Source organism: Spinacia oleracea, chromosome 6 (genome assembly GCF_020520425.1).
Source record: "Spinacia oleracea cultivar Varoflay chromosome 6, BTI_SOV_V1, whole genome shotgun sequence".
Classification (NCBI taxonomy): domain Eukaryota; kingdom Viridiplantae; phylum Streptophyta; class Magnoliopsida; order Caryophyllales; family Amaranthaceae; genus Spinacia; species Spinacia oleracea.
In genome coordinates, this window is record NC_079492.1 from 13,908,266 (window position 1) to 13,921,470 (window position 13,205).

A 13,205-nucleotide genomic window follows, 5' to 3' on the forward strand; every position below is an offset into this window, starting at 1 on the left:
CGAACAACCCCATAACCAGAGCGTCATGTGTCAAACTGTCACGTATACTTTCTTATGGACGACTTATAATATATAGTATAGATATTCCTCCGTTCTCAAAAGATTGCCTCATATACCATAAATAAATATCCCTATTTTGTTAACCATGTGTAATTTTTTGCACTTGGGGAGAAATTAGAGTCTTAATAGTTGGAGAAATTTTGCACTTGAGGAGTGGAAAACAAAAAATCCTCTTGGCATGGGGATTTTTTAGATTTGGAGTGGAAAAATTCATTCAATTTTAACCCGCCACGTGACATGACATCAAAAATCATCTAATGATTATTTTTCAACGGAGATTTTTTATATTTCTAATTCATAAAAAAAAAAAAAAAATTGACAGTATTTATAAAAATTCGAGATCTAAAAATAGATATCCATTTTGATACTCGTATCTAACTAAAAGATAAATCTACCTACTCATTTGCTTTTGATTATCCTCAATTCTTAATAAAGTAAATATTTCCTACGGTGCAATATTAATCTTTTAGGGATGGAAGGAATAACTTGCTAACGTATATTGCTCTTAAGACTTAAGAGTAAAGAAATCTTCTTTGTAGCTAAATATACAAATTATTGATAAGTAAACGCTTATAATGTAGTACTTCATACATGATAAATAACCTATACCACTAAACCCCCTAAAAAGTTCTTTCAAGTAGCTAGGATAACTACGCTATCTTCAATAAAATCATAGCAATGTATACTCTTGATTGAGCCTATAATTCTGTATCAACGAGGGTAGAGCTCTGTCAAAGAAATGTCATTAGTTGAACATGATCTCCCATTAGACTGATCTGATGCACTGCCTTGTGAAGGCTCACTGAGAAGCATGGCGCGGCTTTGTGTGAAAAATGCTGGTTGAAAAGGCGCATCAAGAGTCATACTAATGCTACTTAGCATAAGAGAAACATCAGACATAGTAGGCCTGTCGCCCATGTTGTTTTGAACACACAGCAACCCGATGTGTATGCATCTCAGTATCTCAGTGCTTGAAGTAGAACACAACATAGGGTCTATAACACTCCATGTTTTGCCTTCTTGCCAACATTTCCATGCCTAAGAAATCAAATATATATCCATTGTTAAGAAAATCTGATATGTTTTAAACTTTTGACAAACTTTATATCTATATATATATTATAGTAATTATATTAAAGCACAGTTGTTTTTCCCTCCAAAACTTCACTTTTTTAAAAACCAAAATTAATAATTTAAGTTTGAGTTGTACAATAAATTCTTCTTGAAAATAAGGATTTTTTTGTCATTTAACACCTTAGAAACACCAAATTTTGTAATTTAACACATTACTTAATTTTTATTATATTTAAACACCTTAAAAAAACAAAAATATTAGAAATCAACACCAATTTATGATTTTCGTTAGAAAAAACGTTGGTTTTAGTTTAACTATGCTATGGCATGATGTGATTGTAGAAGGAGTTGTCTACCATCAAATCATGTCTTGGGAACTTTAGCATATTTTTAAACCAACGTTTTTCCTAATGGAAATTTTTAAGTGGAGTTGATTTCTATTTTTTTTTTTTAAGGTGTTTAAATATATTAAAAATTAAATAAGGTGTTAAATGACAAAAAATTCCTGAAAATAATAAAGATTATAAATATTTATTTGTGGTTAAATTACGAAGTGACCATATTCTTTTTATTGTTCTGTTGAATCTAAATGCAAATATTTTATAGGGCCCAATCAGTATCGTTTTTTATTTTATACCAAGTAGTTTTTAGAAACTACCGAAGAAAACAAAAATATGAAAATTTCAAAAATATTTTTATGTTTTTTGTGGTCAGCCTTCAAAATTTTACTAAATTGAATCTGATCTGTTCATACCAAGTTTAGTGCAAGAATAAATAACGCAATTACGTCACACTTACAAAAGCAAGCAGATTTTCCAGATTTTCTCCGATTTGGAAAGAGCTGATCTTTTGGCCGCTTACAATCTCCAAAACGAGTACACCAAAGCTGAACACATCCGACTTGATTGATACTTGACCTTGGCTCAAATACTCGGGTGCCATATATCCTCTGCAACAAAGATAATGTCATCTTTCAATTCTAAGTTAAAAATTCAGAAACCAAAATAATTTGAGAACAAATTGTTTTTTACTATCTAAAAAAATTAAAATTTATATTTTATTACCTAAAAAGAATTAAAACTTGTTTTTTTACCACTTGAAAATTGATAAATAGATTAAAATGTTAGGTGGGACCGTGGGACGTCACAATAACGGTAATATTTCCGATATGTTCTCTTCTTCTACGATTTCATGTATTTAACTATTTTCTCTTCCCCCGTTTCCTTATCTTCCATGAATTTACTTAATTTTCACCACCACTAATTCACAAAATTGACAAAAATTAATGGAAGTAGAGAGAAAAAGGTAAAAGAGTTCAAGAAAATCACATATAGAGTGTAAAAAATTGCAGGGAAATTGTAGGTGGTAAAATACAAGTTTTAGTTTATAAGCTGGTAAAAATTAAAATTTTGATTTTTATAAGTGATAAAAATAACAATTTGTTCTAATAATAACCGGTACATAACATTTATTTAATTACCTGGTACCAACTGCTTTGCTTGTTAGTGCTTGTGTTTGATCCGTCTTAAACAACTTTGCCAGACCAAAATCTGCAATCTTAGGGATGAAATCAGAGTCTAACAGTACATTAGGAGCTTTGAGATCACGATGTATAACTGTTAGTCTTGAATCTTCGTGTAGGTAAAGGAGTCCTCTTGCAATGCCATTAATAATTTTGAAACGTGTATCCCAGTGCATAGCTTTCCGGTGTATAGGATCTGCATTTGAGTTACAATATTTATTGTATACCACTTGTAAATAAGAATTTGTGAACTGTATTACGCAGGCTTGTAAAAATGGCTACCAACAAAGTAATAAGTACTAACCGGAGAGGAAGTTATCAAGGCTTTTATTGACAACAAACTCATAAACTCATAAACAAGAAGCATTTCATAAAAAGTTTAAAACTTGTTTTTTACCCCTTGAACATTGGAAAATAAATTAAAATGTTAGGTGGGCGCCACAATAACGGTAATAATTCTGATATGTTCTATTCTTCTACGATCTCATGTATTTAACTCTTTTCTCTTCCCACCTTTCCTTATTTTTCATGAATTCACTTAATTTTTCACCACCATTAATTGACAAAATTGACAAAAGTTAATGAAAGTAAAGAGGGAAAGGTAAAAAGAGTTAAAGAAAATCACATAGAGAGTGAAAAAAAAATTGGAGAGAAATTGATTTAGGTAGCTATACATAAAAGTTTCATCAAATTTTTCGTTTTCAGGTGATATAAAACAAATTTTGATATTTATTTAGGTGGTAAAATACAAGTTTTAATTTTTTAAGTGGTAAAAAATAATTTTTTAATTTTTATAGGTGGTAAAAAACAATTTATCCTATAAATATTTTTTGTTCTATTGGACTTATTTTGACTGAACTTATCCTGAACTTATTTTGTCTGAAATAAGTCAAAATAAGTCGAACAGAACATAGTCTTAGATGTTTTCTACAAACTATAGTATGCAGCACAGTAAAAATGGCTACCAGCAAAGTAAAAAGTACTAACCGAATAGGAAGTTATCAAGGCTTTTATTGACAACAAACTCATAAACAAGAAGCATTTCATCTCCTTCCAAGCAGAATCCAAGAAGCCTTACTAAATTCCTGTGATGAAGCTTGGCTAGTGTCAGAATTTCATTTTTGAACTGTTCTTCCCCTAAAACTGCATCCCTTTCAAATCTCTTCACTGCTATTTCTTGACCATTAGGCAGCTTCCCCTGGTAATCAATTCAAACAAAGATAAGCCTCCTTGAACTCTCTTGTAAGTTGTAACTCTTTAACTATTTTTAATTAACGTACCGTGTTTGCATCCAAAAAAAATCAAACAAAGATATGTTCTTCTAAGTTTCTGCATTTTGATATAATCCTAGACACATATAATCAGTGAGTAATAATTACTCCGTCTGTTTCCTTTTGTTCTTTACGTTTTCCTTTTTGAGTGTTTCAAAATGTTTTCTATTGGGACATTAAATTTTTCTATTGGGTCATTTAATATCTCACACTTTTCTATTGGGACATTAAATTTTTCTCATTTTTCCAACATCGAAATTTTGATAAAAGTGAATCATTATAAATAAACGTAATTTTTCTTGTTTAAATAAAAAAAATAGAGGAATCTTAATGCACATTAATTAGTCGTTAATAAACATGCGAAATACCAAACGTAACGAACAAAAAGAAACGGAGAGAGTAATACCTTATAAACAGTCCCGGATCCACCTTTTCCTAGCTTATTATCATCTGCGAAATTCTGTGTTGCAACCTTGATTACCCCAGTACTGAACTGCAAGGATTGAAGGGTGTCCATTTCTTCCTCTGTGTAAATCATATCATATGAATGGCATTAGACTAATTAAAAAATAAACAATAAATTACACAACTTCATTTATGTAATTTGTTGAACTTTTAATCTATTGTTTCAAGCTTGAATAATAAAATAAAAGGACTTGTTAAAACACTATACTCCATTGTTGTTTTTGTTAATACTTAGGAGTTAGGAAACTGATTATATTATATCTGAAATTTGGGGCATGTGTCATCGATCACCCTTCACACCCCAAGAACCGCCCCTGCTATTCACACATTTTATTTGACTATTGTTGATGATTTATATACTCACTCTGTATTTATTTAAGAGATACACTTGCTTTTTCCGACCGTATTTATTTAAGAGATATACTTACCATTTTTAGTAACTTATCAACCCTACCATCTAATTAAATAATCTATCTACACCCCACCCCCACCCCCTAAAATAACATGGTTCCCCACTTGTTTTACTTATTAAAATATCAACTCAGCCCCACTTGTTTTATTACTTTATTTCATTCAATTTCTTCTTTTTAATACCCGTGTTCGTCCAAGTGTATCCCTTAAATAAATACGGAGGGAGTATAACATAAAAAACTGTTTTTTAAAGGAACGTGAGATCTTGTTAAATTTGTCTCAATGTGTATTTTCAAAGTTATGCATTAGCATGTGTAAAAGTGATCAACGTTGCGAGTAAAAACAGATGAAGGAAGTGTGAAGTATTAGCTTACTGTTAAAACTTGCACTAAACTTTGTCTTCTGCTTCTTCCTTCGTAATAAGATGCAGACTGAAGCTATGATGATGAGTACTAATGATCCAACAATTGGAACAACAATTTCAGTGATTTTAGTGGACTTTCTGCTGTGTGCTGTTATACCTACAAAAGCAAATCCATAATATATCAGTGTGCATTCTATTCATCTGATTTTCACTTTTTGAGGTTATCTGAACTTAACTGAACTTATCTAAACTTATTTTTCAGGAAATAAGTGGAATAAGGTGAACAAAACATAACCTAAATTAATCATCGACTATAAACAAACAGAAAGAAGTAAGTAGCAAGAGAATTGAAGTTGTTTTACCTTGTGCAGAAGTAGTATTTCTGTTGGCAGCAGGCGGTTGAGCATTATAAGTCACATTTTTAAAGAAAGGGTAGAGTTCATACCGAACATTACAACTAGGCGAAACCACCCTTCCTCCTTTAGCAATAAACAAAGGTTTAGCAATTATAAAATACTTATAGAACACACTAGAAATAAGGTATTCAACACAATCAACACAGTCATCTTTAGATAAATCAGGACTACACTGAACAAGACCATACAAGGGCTGGTTATGAGTAAGATCAATCTTTCCTGTAGCAAATTTGATCTCAGAATTTCCCAAAGAAGCCTTGTGTTTCAAACTGGACATTAATGTAGTAAGTGAACTGTTAAACTTTAACTTAGGGACAGTAGTGGTATTTCCATCAAACCGAAGGGCGAAATTAGGCTCATCTGTTAAAACATGAAACGCTTTGCTGTCTGTGTAATATGTTACACAGTTATCAGTAAATGCAAAGGCTTGTTTTGTGTTGTTACAGGCTACAGGGAGAGTAGTAACTGAATAATGGACACAACTTCTGCAGTCATTGATAGAGATATCGGATCTGCAGAGGACTGTTGCTTCGATTTTGTTCGGGTTTTTACCGGTTGTGAAGTTGTAGTAGCCGTAGTTGATTCGGGTGTCTGAAGACATGGAATTCAGGGTTGTGTTGAGGTTTGTTTGGTATGAACTGGGTGTGGAGTAAGGGTCTCCACATAACTGGTAGCGAAATTGGGCTGAGGTTTTTGGGATGATAAAAATTAGTTGAGTTACAAGGATGAGAATACTGATTAATTTCATGGTAAAAACCAGAAATGTTATCACAGTATGAAAGGAGATTTTCTCTTTGATTTATACGTAGTATATGAGTTGACTTCGAATTGCTTAAGACGACCAAAGTTGACTTCGATGACATCAACTATAATTTGGTGCAACGAGCGGTAAAACATTATACACAGACCCACAGTATTAACCATTAGACCAAAATTTCATTGATATCATAAATAAATTACGTTGTTAATGGGTGCAAAATGAGGTACTTATAAAAATAAAAAAATTGGGTGCAAAATGAGGTCAAAGGTCCTACTCAATTGAGTACTTGACAATGGACTATGGACGAGGAATTGAAGGTGGAAAAGTATAGGCAATTTGGATAAAATATAAAAGTAATTCGGCACGCCAAAATTGAAAAATTGGTAAGTAATGATAAGTGGATAATGGATGAATTTTCTCCTTTAGTATACGGCCGGTATACATTATTTCAAGTTTTAAAGCTTCGATTAAAGAAACAGGAGATTATTATAACAAATCCCAATAATATTTGGACAAAGATTTAGCTTAATCATATTTAGCCAAGTAGACATACTAATTGACAAAAGAAATGGATTTAGTTATAAATTGTACTATAATAACCTTATTTTCATTTTAACTAAACTTATCTGAATTTAATATTTCTAAAATAAACATAAATAAGGTTAACAAAGCAAATTCTGACGCTTGTTCAAAAAATTACTCCCTCCGTCCCAGATTAGTTGTTACACTTACCTTGCACAAAGTTTTAGATGATAAGTGGTTGTTTGGTTATCAATTGTTATTTTATTGAAAAAATAGATGGGATAGGAGTTAGTGGGGTAATTTTTTAATTGAATAAAAGAGGGGGTGGGGACAAAAAGAAAATTAGTGGGAAGAGAGACAATATAATAATTATGGGGTCATTCCTGATTTAGAAGTGTAACAACTAATCTGGGACGGACGAAAAAGAAAATTGTAACAATTAATCCGGAACAGAGGGAGTAAAAAAAGTGTAAAAATAACTGAAAAAAATGGTTTAAAAGTTCAATGATATGGTTTTGTAACACAAGTAAACACCACTTAGTGCGCAAGAATTTAAGGACTACTTTTTTTAACATTCGCTACCACTTCGAAAAGTCATTATTGACTAACTCGGTTTGGATCGTTTTTGCTTTATTAAATAAATAGGTAATAAATAAAGGAAAATTCTCTTTGGTAGAATTATACTTTTGCAAATTCTCATTGGTAACAAAAATTTTGTCACTTTCTCTAAAATAGCCTTAGTTATCTAAGTTTTCTCTAATATAACATTATTTCAATAATTTTGACTTAATTAATCTAATTAGAATTAACCATGGTTACTTTATTTTCCTCAAACATTAGTTACCATTTCCTCCGGCCCCTCATTTCCCCCCTTATTTTCAACTCGGTCAAAAAATAAGAGCATTAATCATATCATCATAGTATTTGCAATTGGAATGTCGCCATTTTAGGGATCGGGCTAGCATTTTTTGGGAAGGAGTAGATGGAATTTGTATAGCAGTAGGATGGAAGAGTGGTTCGCTAGGAGCAACAAAGATTTGAGTTGGAGACTCGTAGCATTCCAAAGGATGAATCACAAATGTGATCAAGTGGATGGAACCGGGATTGTTTACAAGGCTGAGATTCAAGTCAACTTCACCTATTCTGAGACTGAGTCCTTCTGCAACATTTAAGTGAAGGTTGTTTGAGAATATTTTACTATAGTAAATAGAGGGTTATTTAGTAATTCTATCATATTTAACCATAGTCAGTACGGAGTATTAGATTGGTTAAGTAAGAAATTACTGGAATAATGTTACATTGGAGAAAATTTAGATTACTAATGCTATTTTTGAGAAAGTGGAAAAGATTTTGTTATCAATGAGAATTTACGAAAGTATAATGCTACCAAAGAGAATTTCCCATAAATAAATGTATACTATTATACAACTCTTGAAGCGATGTAATTGTCTATTTTGTCCTTTATTAAAATTTTAAAAATAAAATATATTAAACAAACAATTTTTTTTTAAGGAGAAGATATCAAAAAACAAAAACAAATTAAACATAATTTTTTTTATATATTATAATATAAAAGGGAATCAATTTTAAAGATACTTAGGGGCCGTTTGGTTCACACTGGGTAAAGGACTAAAGGGAATAGAATCAAGAAAGGGTTTGAAAAGGAATGGAAAGGAAATCCCTAGATTATCACAAGTGGTTTGGTTTACAAAAATCAAAAGGAAATCCATTATTCCCACCACCCCTTCCCTAAATCTACAACCACCACAGAACTTCATCCTGCCCCCTCCACCGCCACCCCTCTCCACCGCATACCCACCCCACTCCACCGCCTACCCATCCGCCGCATCCACGAAACTTTCTGGTCAGGAACACCACCATATCCACCACCCGCTGCCGTTTCATTGTTTTCGCGACGTCTCCCCACCAGCGCCGCCTCCCCACCACGAAGCAACTACGAGTGCCTCCGCCACCGCGAAGAACTACGAATGTCGCCTTTGCCTTCGGGCGCTGCCGCCTCGCGTCCCTTCCCCCTCTTTCTCTCTCCTCTATTTTTCATCTCTCTTTTAGATCTAATTTTCCGACAAGATTAGGGTTTGTTTTGGAAGTTGGGGTCAATTTCGGGGGTTGGATACTTGGTTTTTGTGTTGGGTAATATGATTTCGATGGTTATTAGGGTTGTTTTGGTTGTGGTATGGTGGTTTTGGTGGCGGTAGAGGGTTGTTGGGTGGGGGTATGGTGGTTGTACGGTGGTTTCGGTGGTTGTAGAGTGGTGTTGGGTGGTGGTTCGGTGATTGTAAGGATCGGAGGTTCTGGGTTTTGGGGGTTTCGGTGGTGGCGGCACAGGTGGTGGTGTGGTGGTCAAGAATGGTCAAAGTGGTAGTTAAGTTGGTTGGGTGAAGAGGAGTTTGGGGGTTAGGGTGATTCCTTGGGGGGGGGGGGGATGGGGAATCATGGTAGAGGGATGTTGGGGAATCAAGGGGGTAATGGGAATGATTGAATTGGTCTAACAAACAACAAGAAAGGGAATAAAGGTAGTTGATTACCTTTCCCTTTCCTGAAGACCCCCAACCAAACACCCCCTTACGGAGTACTAAAATCACCAAATATTAAAACTATGAAAAAAATTATCAATAAAAGGGCAAAAGATAGTTAACCAAGTAAGTATTATTACATGTACGTTTTTAAATTACAAACACGCATCGCGTGCACAGAAAACTAGTAATATAAGAATGTAAGATACTACGGAGTACCTCGGTTTCATTAATTCTTTACGGTTTGAAAAATATTTCTAAAGTTGAAAATTTTGACCATAAATTTTCACTATTGTATATTAAAATATCAACTTTTTATAAATTTTTTCTTACACGAAATAAGATATATTACCGATTATTACATTAAAATCCATGCAAATAGTAAGTATAAAGAATATTATGAAACGAAGGTAGTAGCTCACATAGGACTTAGGAGCATCCAAAAGGAACACAACGAAACTAATTGATAAACTTGATTTGTGGAGCAAGTTGGAAGAAAGTAGTGCCACTTTCCTAAGGGAAAAGGAAAGAATAGCCAAGTCCACTCTAATATTAATTAGTTTCCACCTAGAAAAAAATATTAGTGCTAAGTTGACACAATTGACAGCATCATTGACATTGGTTGTTGGAGAATGAGGCCAACCCCTGTCTATAAGGTGAAATGGACCCAATTATTAACTTGTTTACATTATTGTCTCGTCTTCTCGAATTTATTAGAGCATTAAAGGGAGTCTTTAGAACAACTTTTTTCTTGTCCAATAGATAGTACATCATCCTTTTTAACAAGATTTCATTTTCGTTTATTTACTTTTTAAATTAATACAAAATAAAATTCTACAAAGTAAGTCTCTATTTTTTTTTCTTTTTGATGCAAGCTTGGACCGATTAAATTAAAGGGTCTTCGAAAAAGTTACAATAGAGTTCAGGGAGATTTATCCTCCCAAAAAGTAAGTCCCTATTTTAAAATCTCATTTGTTTAGAACTTTTACCTGTTCGGTAAAGCTAGCGGTAGCGAGTAGCTTTTAGCTGTTGAGTAGCGTTTAGCGGTCAGAGTAGCGTTTAGCGGTCAGAGTAGCGGGTAGCTGTCAATTAGTAGCGGGTAACGGTTAGCTGTCAAGATAGCGGTTGATATTATGAGTGTTTGGCAAAAGTAGCGGTTGAAGTTACAAAAGATAATCAAAATAATATATTTAATTAGAAAATAAAATAAATTCAATCCATTAACGTAATTATTTATTTTGGTAATCATGCTTGACTATGAAAGTAACATACGGAAGTAATGGCTTCATACAAATAAAAAAGACTACATTGTTCATCTTAACAAATAAATAACGTCAAATCGATCATGTTAAATGTATATAGTTTACCATAATTAAAAGTTTCTTCTAGCTTTCCATAAATCATCAGCAATACGGTCACGGACATCCTTCATTTCATTACAACTCCCTACTCCATGGTAACTGACATCTTTAATAGACCATAAACATGACCATTGTCAACAGTTTTGATGTTTGGAGTTTCAAAGAAGAACATGACCAATTGACCAATGTAATGGAATATGACTAATCTACAATTTGAAAAGTAAAATTCCATTAGCAAAACTAACTATGCAATATCCTCTAATTTCCATGTACAGTTGTTATAATGCAAAACGCGCGCTTGCTCAGTCAACCCTTGCTCAATATACTGTTACATTGCAGAACACTGCCTTTGTGCCTTACAAAACCATCACCGTCGCCGCCAAAACACAAATACCCTTCAACAAAAAATCAAGAAACAGAAGCATATCCCAATTTAACAAACAATGATATAGTAAAACATATATTAGTGATCAAAGTCACATAATCGAGCAAGCATCGAATTCCAATAGAAAAATACAACATAATACATGATTAAGCCATCCAGCAACAAGTTCGACACGTACCCGAATCGAAAAGAAATCATCATAATTAATAACAAATACTTATCAACCCTCAATATCACAAGGGTCAGTCACCAGTCAAGCGTCATAGGAGATTAGAGATCTTCAATGGAGGCGAGGGAGTTGTGGGATTTTTGGAGGAGATGGAGCAGGCGTGATATACGTGGAATATGAGAATAATTTGTAAAGCTACTTATCAGGATGAAACGTTAATATTCTAACATTTGACAAAAGCTACTCAAACTCTACCTCTACCTCTAACCTCTACCTAAAACACTACCTTGCCAAACACTCATATTTTTTTAACGGAAATTTCATGAAATGCCCTCGAGTTTTGCTGAAATTCACCAAACGCCCATCAAGTTTCAACAATTCATAAAATACCCCTCACCATCCGTACAAATGCCCACCATACCCTTACTGTTAACAGACGTTAAGTCTCCGTTACGGGTAGTTTACCATTCTGCCCTTATTTTCCTTTTGGGCGCCATATCCCTTCCCTACCCTTGTTACCCATTCCAAAGTTCAAAAAAATCGAGACCCTGTAACTGCTTTGCTTCTCTCTCTCTCTCTCTCCCCTGTTCTTCTTCCTTCTTCCACCATAACTGCATCATCAATCTCACAAAAAGCTTCTGAATTTTGGTGCGCATTTAGTTGGTGAAGTAGTTTTCTGGGTTTTGAACCACGCACGCTTTCTCAGAAAGGGAATTTTGGCGAATTGGGCAAGGAAGCTGTAGAAGTTCAAGTGTTGAATTTCGTGTTCGAAGGTTACCCACGCATCGTTTAAGGTATGTAATGTCAATCGCTGAACTTTTTATTCGCTTTTTTAAACTTGTGTTGCGCAAAATTAGGGTTTAGGGTTTCTGGAAAATTTGATGTTGGATGATGACTTGTTTGTTTGTGTTCATGAAATAAAGTAGGAATTGAGTAATTAAATGACATGCATGTCAAGTTGTTAATGGAAATTTATGTTTTTTTGTTGATTTGCTGTTGTGTGTTAGGATGTCTGATGTTTGGTTGTTGCTGCACTATAAGTCTCATGACTTTGATGTGAGGGTTGTAGACACTGATAAATGTCAGTTGATAGACATATTCATAGATATTTTTGAGGAATCGACTAAGCAAAATGTGTTTTTGCCTGAAAAGTTTAGGTTATACACTAACTCACCCACTGGGAGGGTAGAATTGGTTGATGATAGTGTAATGCTGAGAATGTGGGGGTGGAATATGGGGACTGACACCATAGAGTTGTGGGTAGAGGAATCAGACAGTCCTGGGGTAGCATTTAGGTCTGCTGTAGCTCTGCTTGAAAGGCAAAGGAAGGAGGATGAAAGGAAAATGAGGGAGAGACAGGAAGAGGTTTTGAGGATGCAAAAAGAGGCTGAAGAACAGAGGAGGGTAGAGGAGGAAAAGGAGAGGGTTAGGAAGGAAATGGAGGAACAAATGAGGTTCACAGTTGCCATGGAGGTCCCAGTGGTGGATGTGGAGAATGATGGGGTTGAGTATGTGAGGATAATTACCTCAGATGATGCTGATGAAGTGTTTCCTGGCCTATCTCAACCAGAACCAGAACCACAAACACAAGAATCCCCCTCTAAGAAACCTACCAAATCAAAATCTAAGAAGAAACTTACCCCAAAAAAAAGGAAACAAAAACCTGCCCCCCCACAGCCTACTGAAACTGACCCACAATCACCCCAGCCCACACAACCTGAAACAACACAACCCACACAAGAAGCACCCCAGCCCACACAACCTGAAACTTCCCCCCCACCTCCATCACAACAAGCAACACCTGAAACTGCCCCCCCCCCCCCCCCCCCCACCTCCATCACAGCAAGCAGGACCTGAACAAGTGGTCCCAACCAAACCCAAAAAATCAGGA

General features: G+C 34.4%; 2 protein-coding genes across 2 annotated transcripts; one reads left to right on the plus strand and one right to left on the minus strand.

Moving 5' to 3' along the window:
• Positions 1-435: 435 nt before the first annotated feature.
• On the minus strand, positions 436-6,537 carry LOC110776349 (cysteine-rich receptor-like protein kinase 44). The gene is made up of 7 exons (XM_021980904.2): positions 5,530-6,537; positions 5,178-5,324; positions 4,334-4,452; positions 3,644-3,854; positions 2,615-2,852; positions 1,933-2,083; positions 436-1,098 (listed from the first exon to the last, which is right to left on the minus strand). The coding sequence occupies exons 1-7, from the start codon at positions 6,329-6,331 to the stop codon at positions 772-774; spliced, it is 1,995 nt and encodes a 664-aa protein (XP_021836596.1). The 5' UTR covers positions 6,332-6,537; the 3' UTR covers positions 436-771.
• A 4,347-nt stretch (positions 6,538-10,884) lies between these two features.
• On the plus strand, positions 10,885-13,171 carry LOC130462953 (uncharacterized). The gene is made up of 3 exons (XM_056831950.1): positions 10,885-10,947; positions 12,172-12,236; positions 12,322-13,171. Exons 1-3 carry the CDS (start codon positions 10,885-10,887, stop codon positions 13,169-13,171), a joined length of 978 nt encoding a protein of 325 aa, XP_056687928.1.
• Positions 13,172-13,205: the final 34 nt, after the last annotated feature.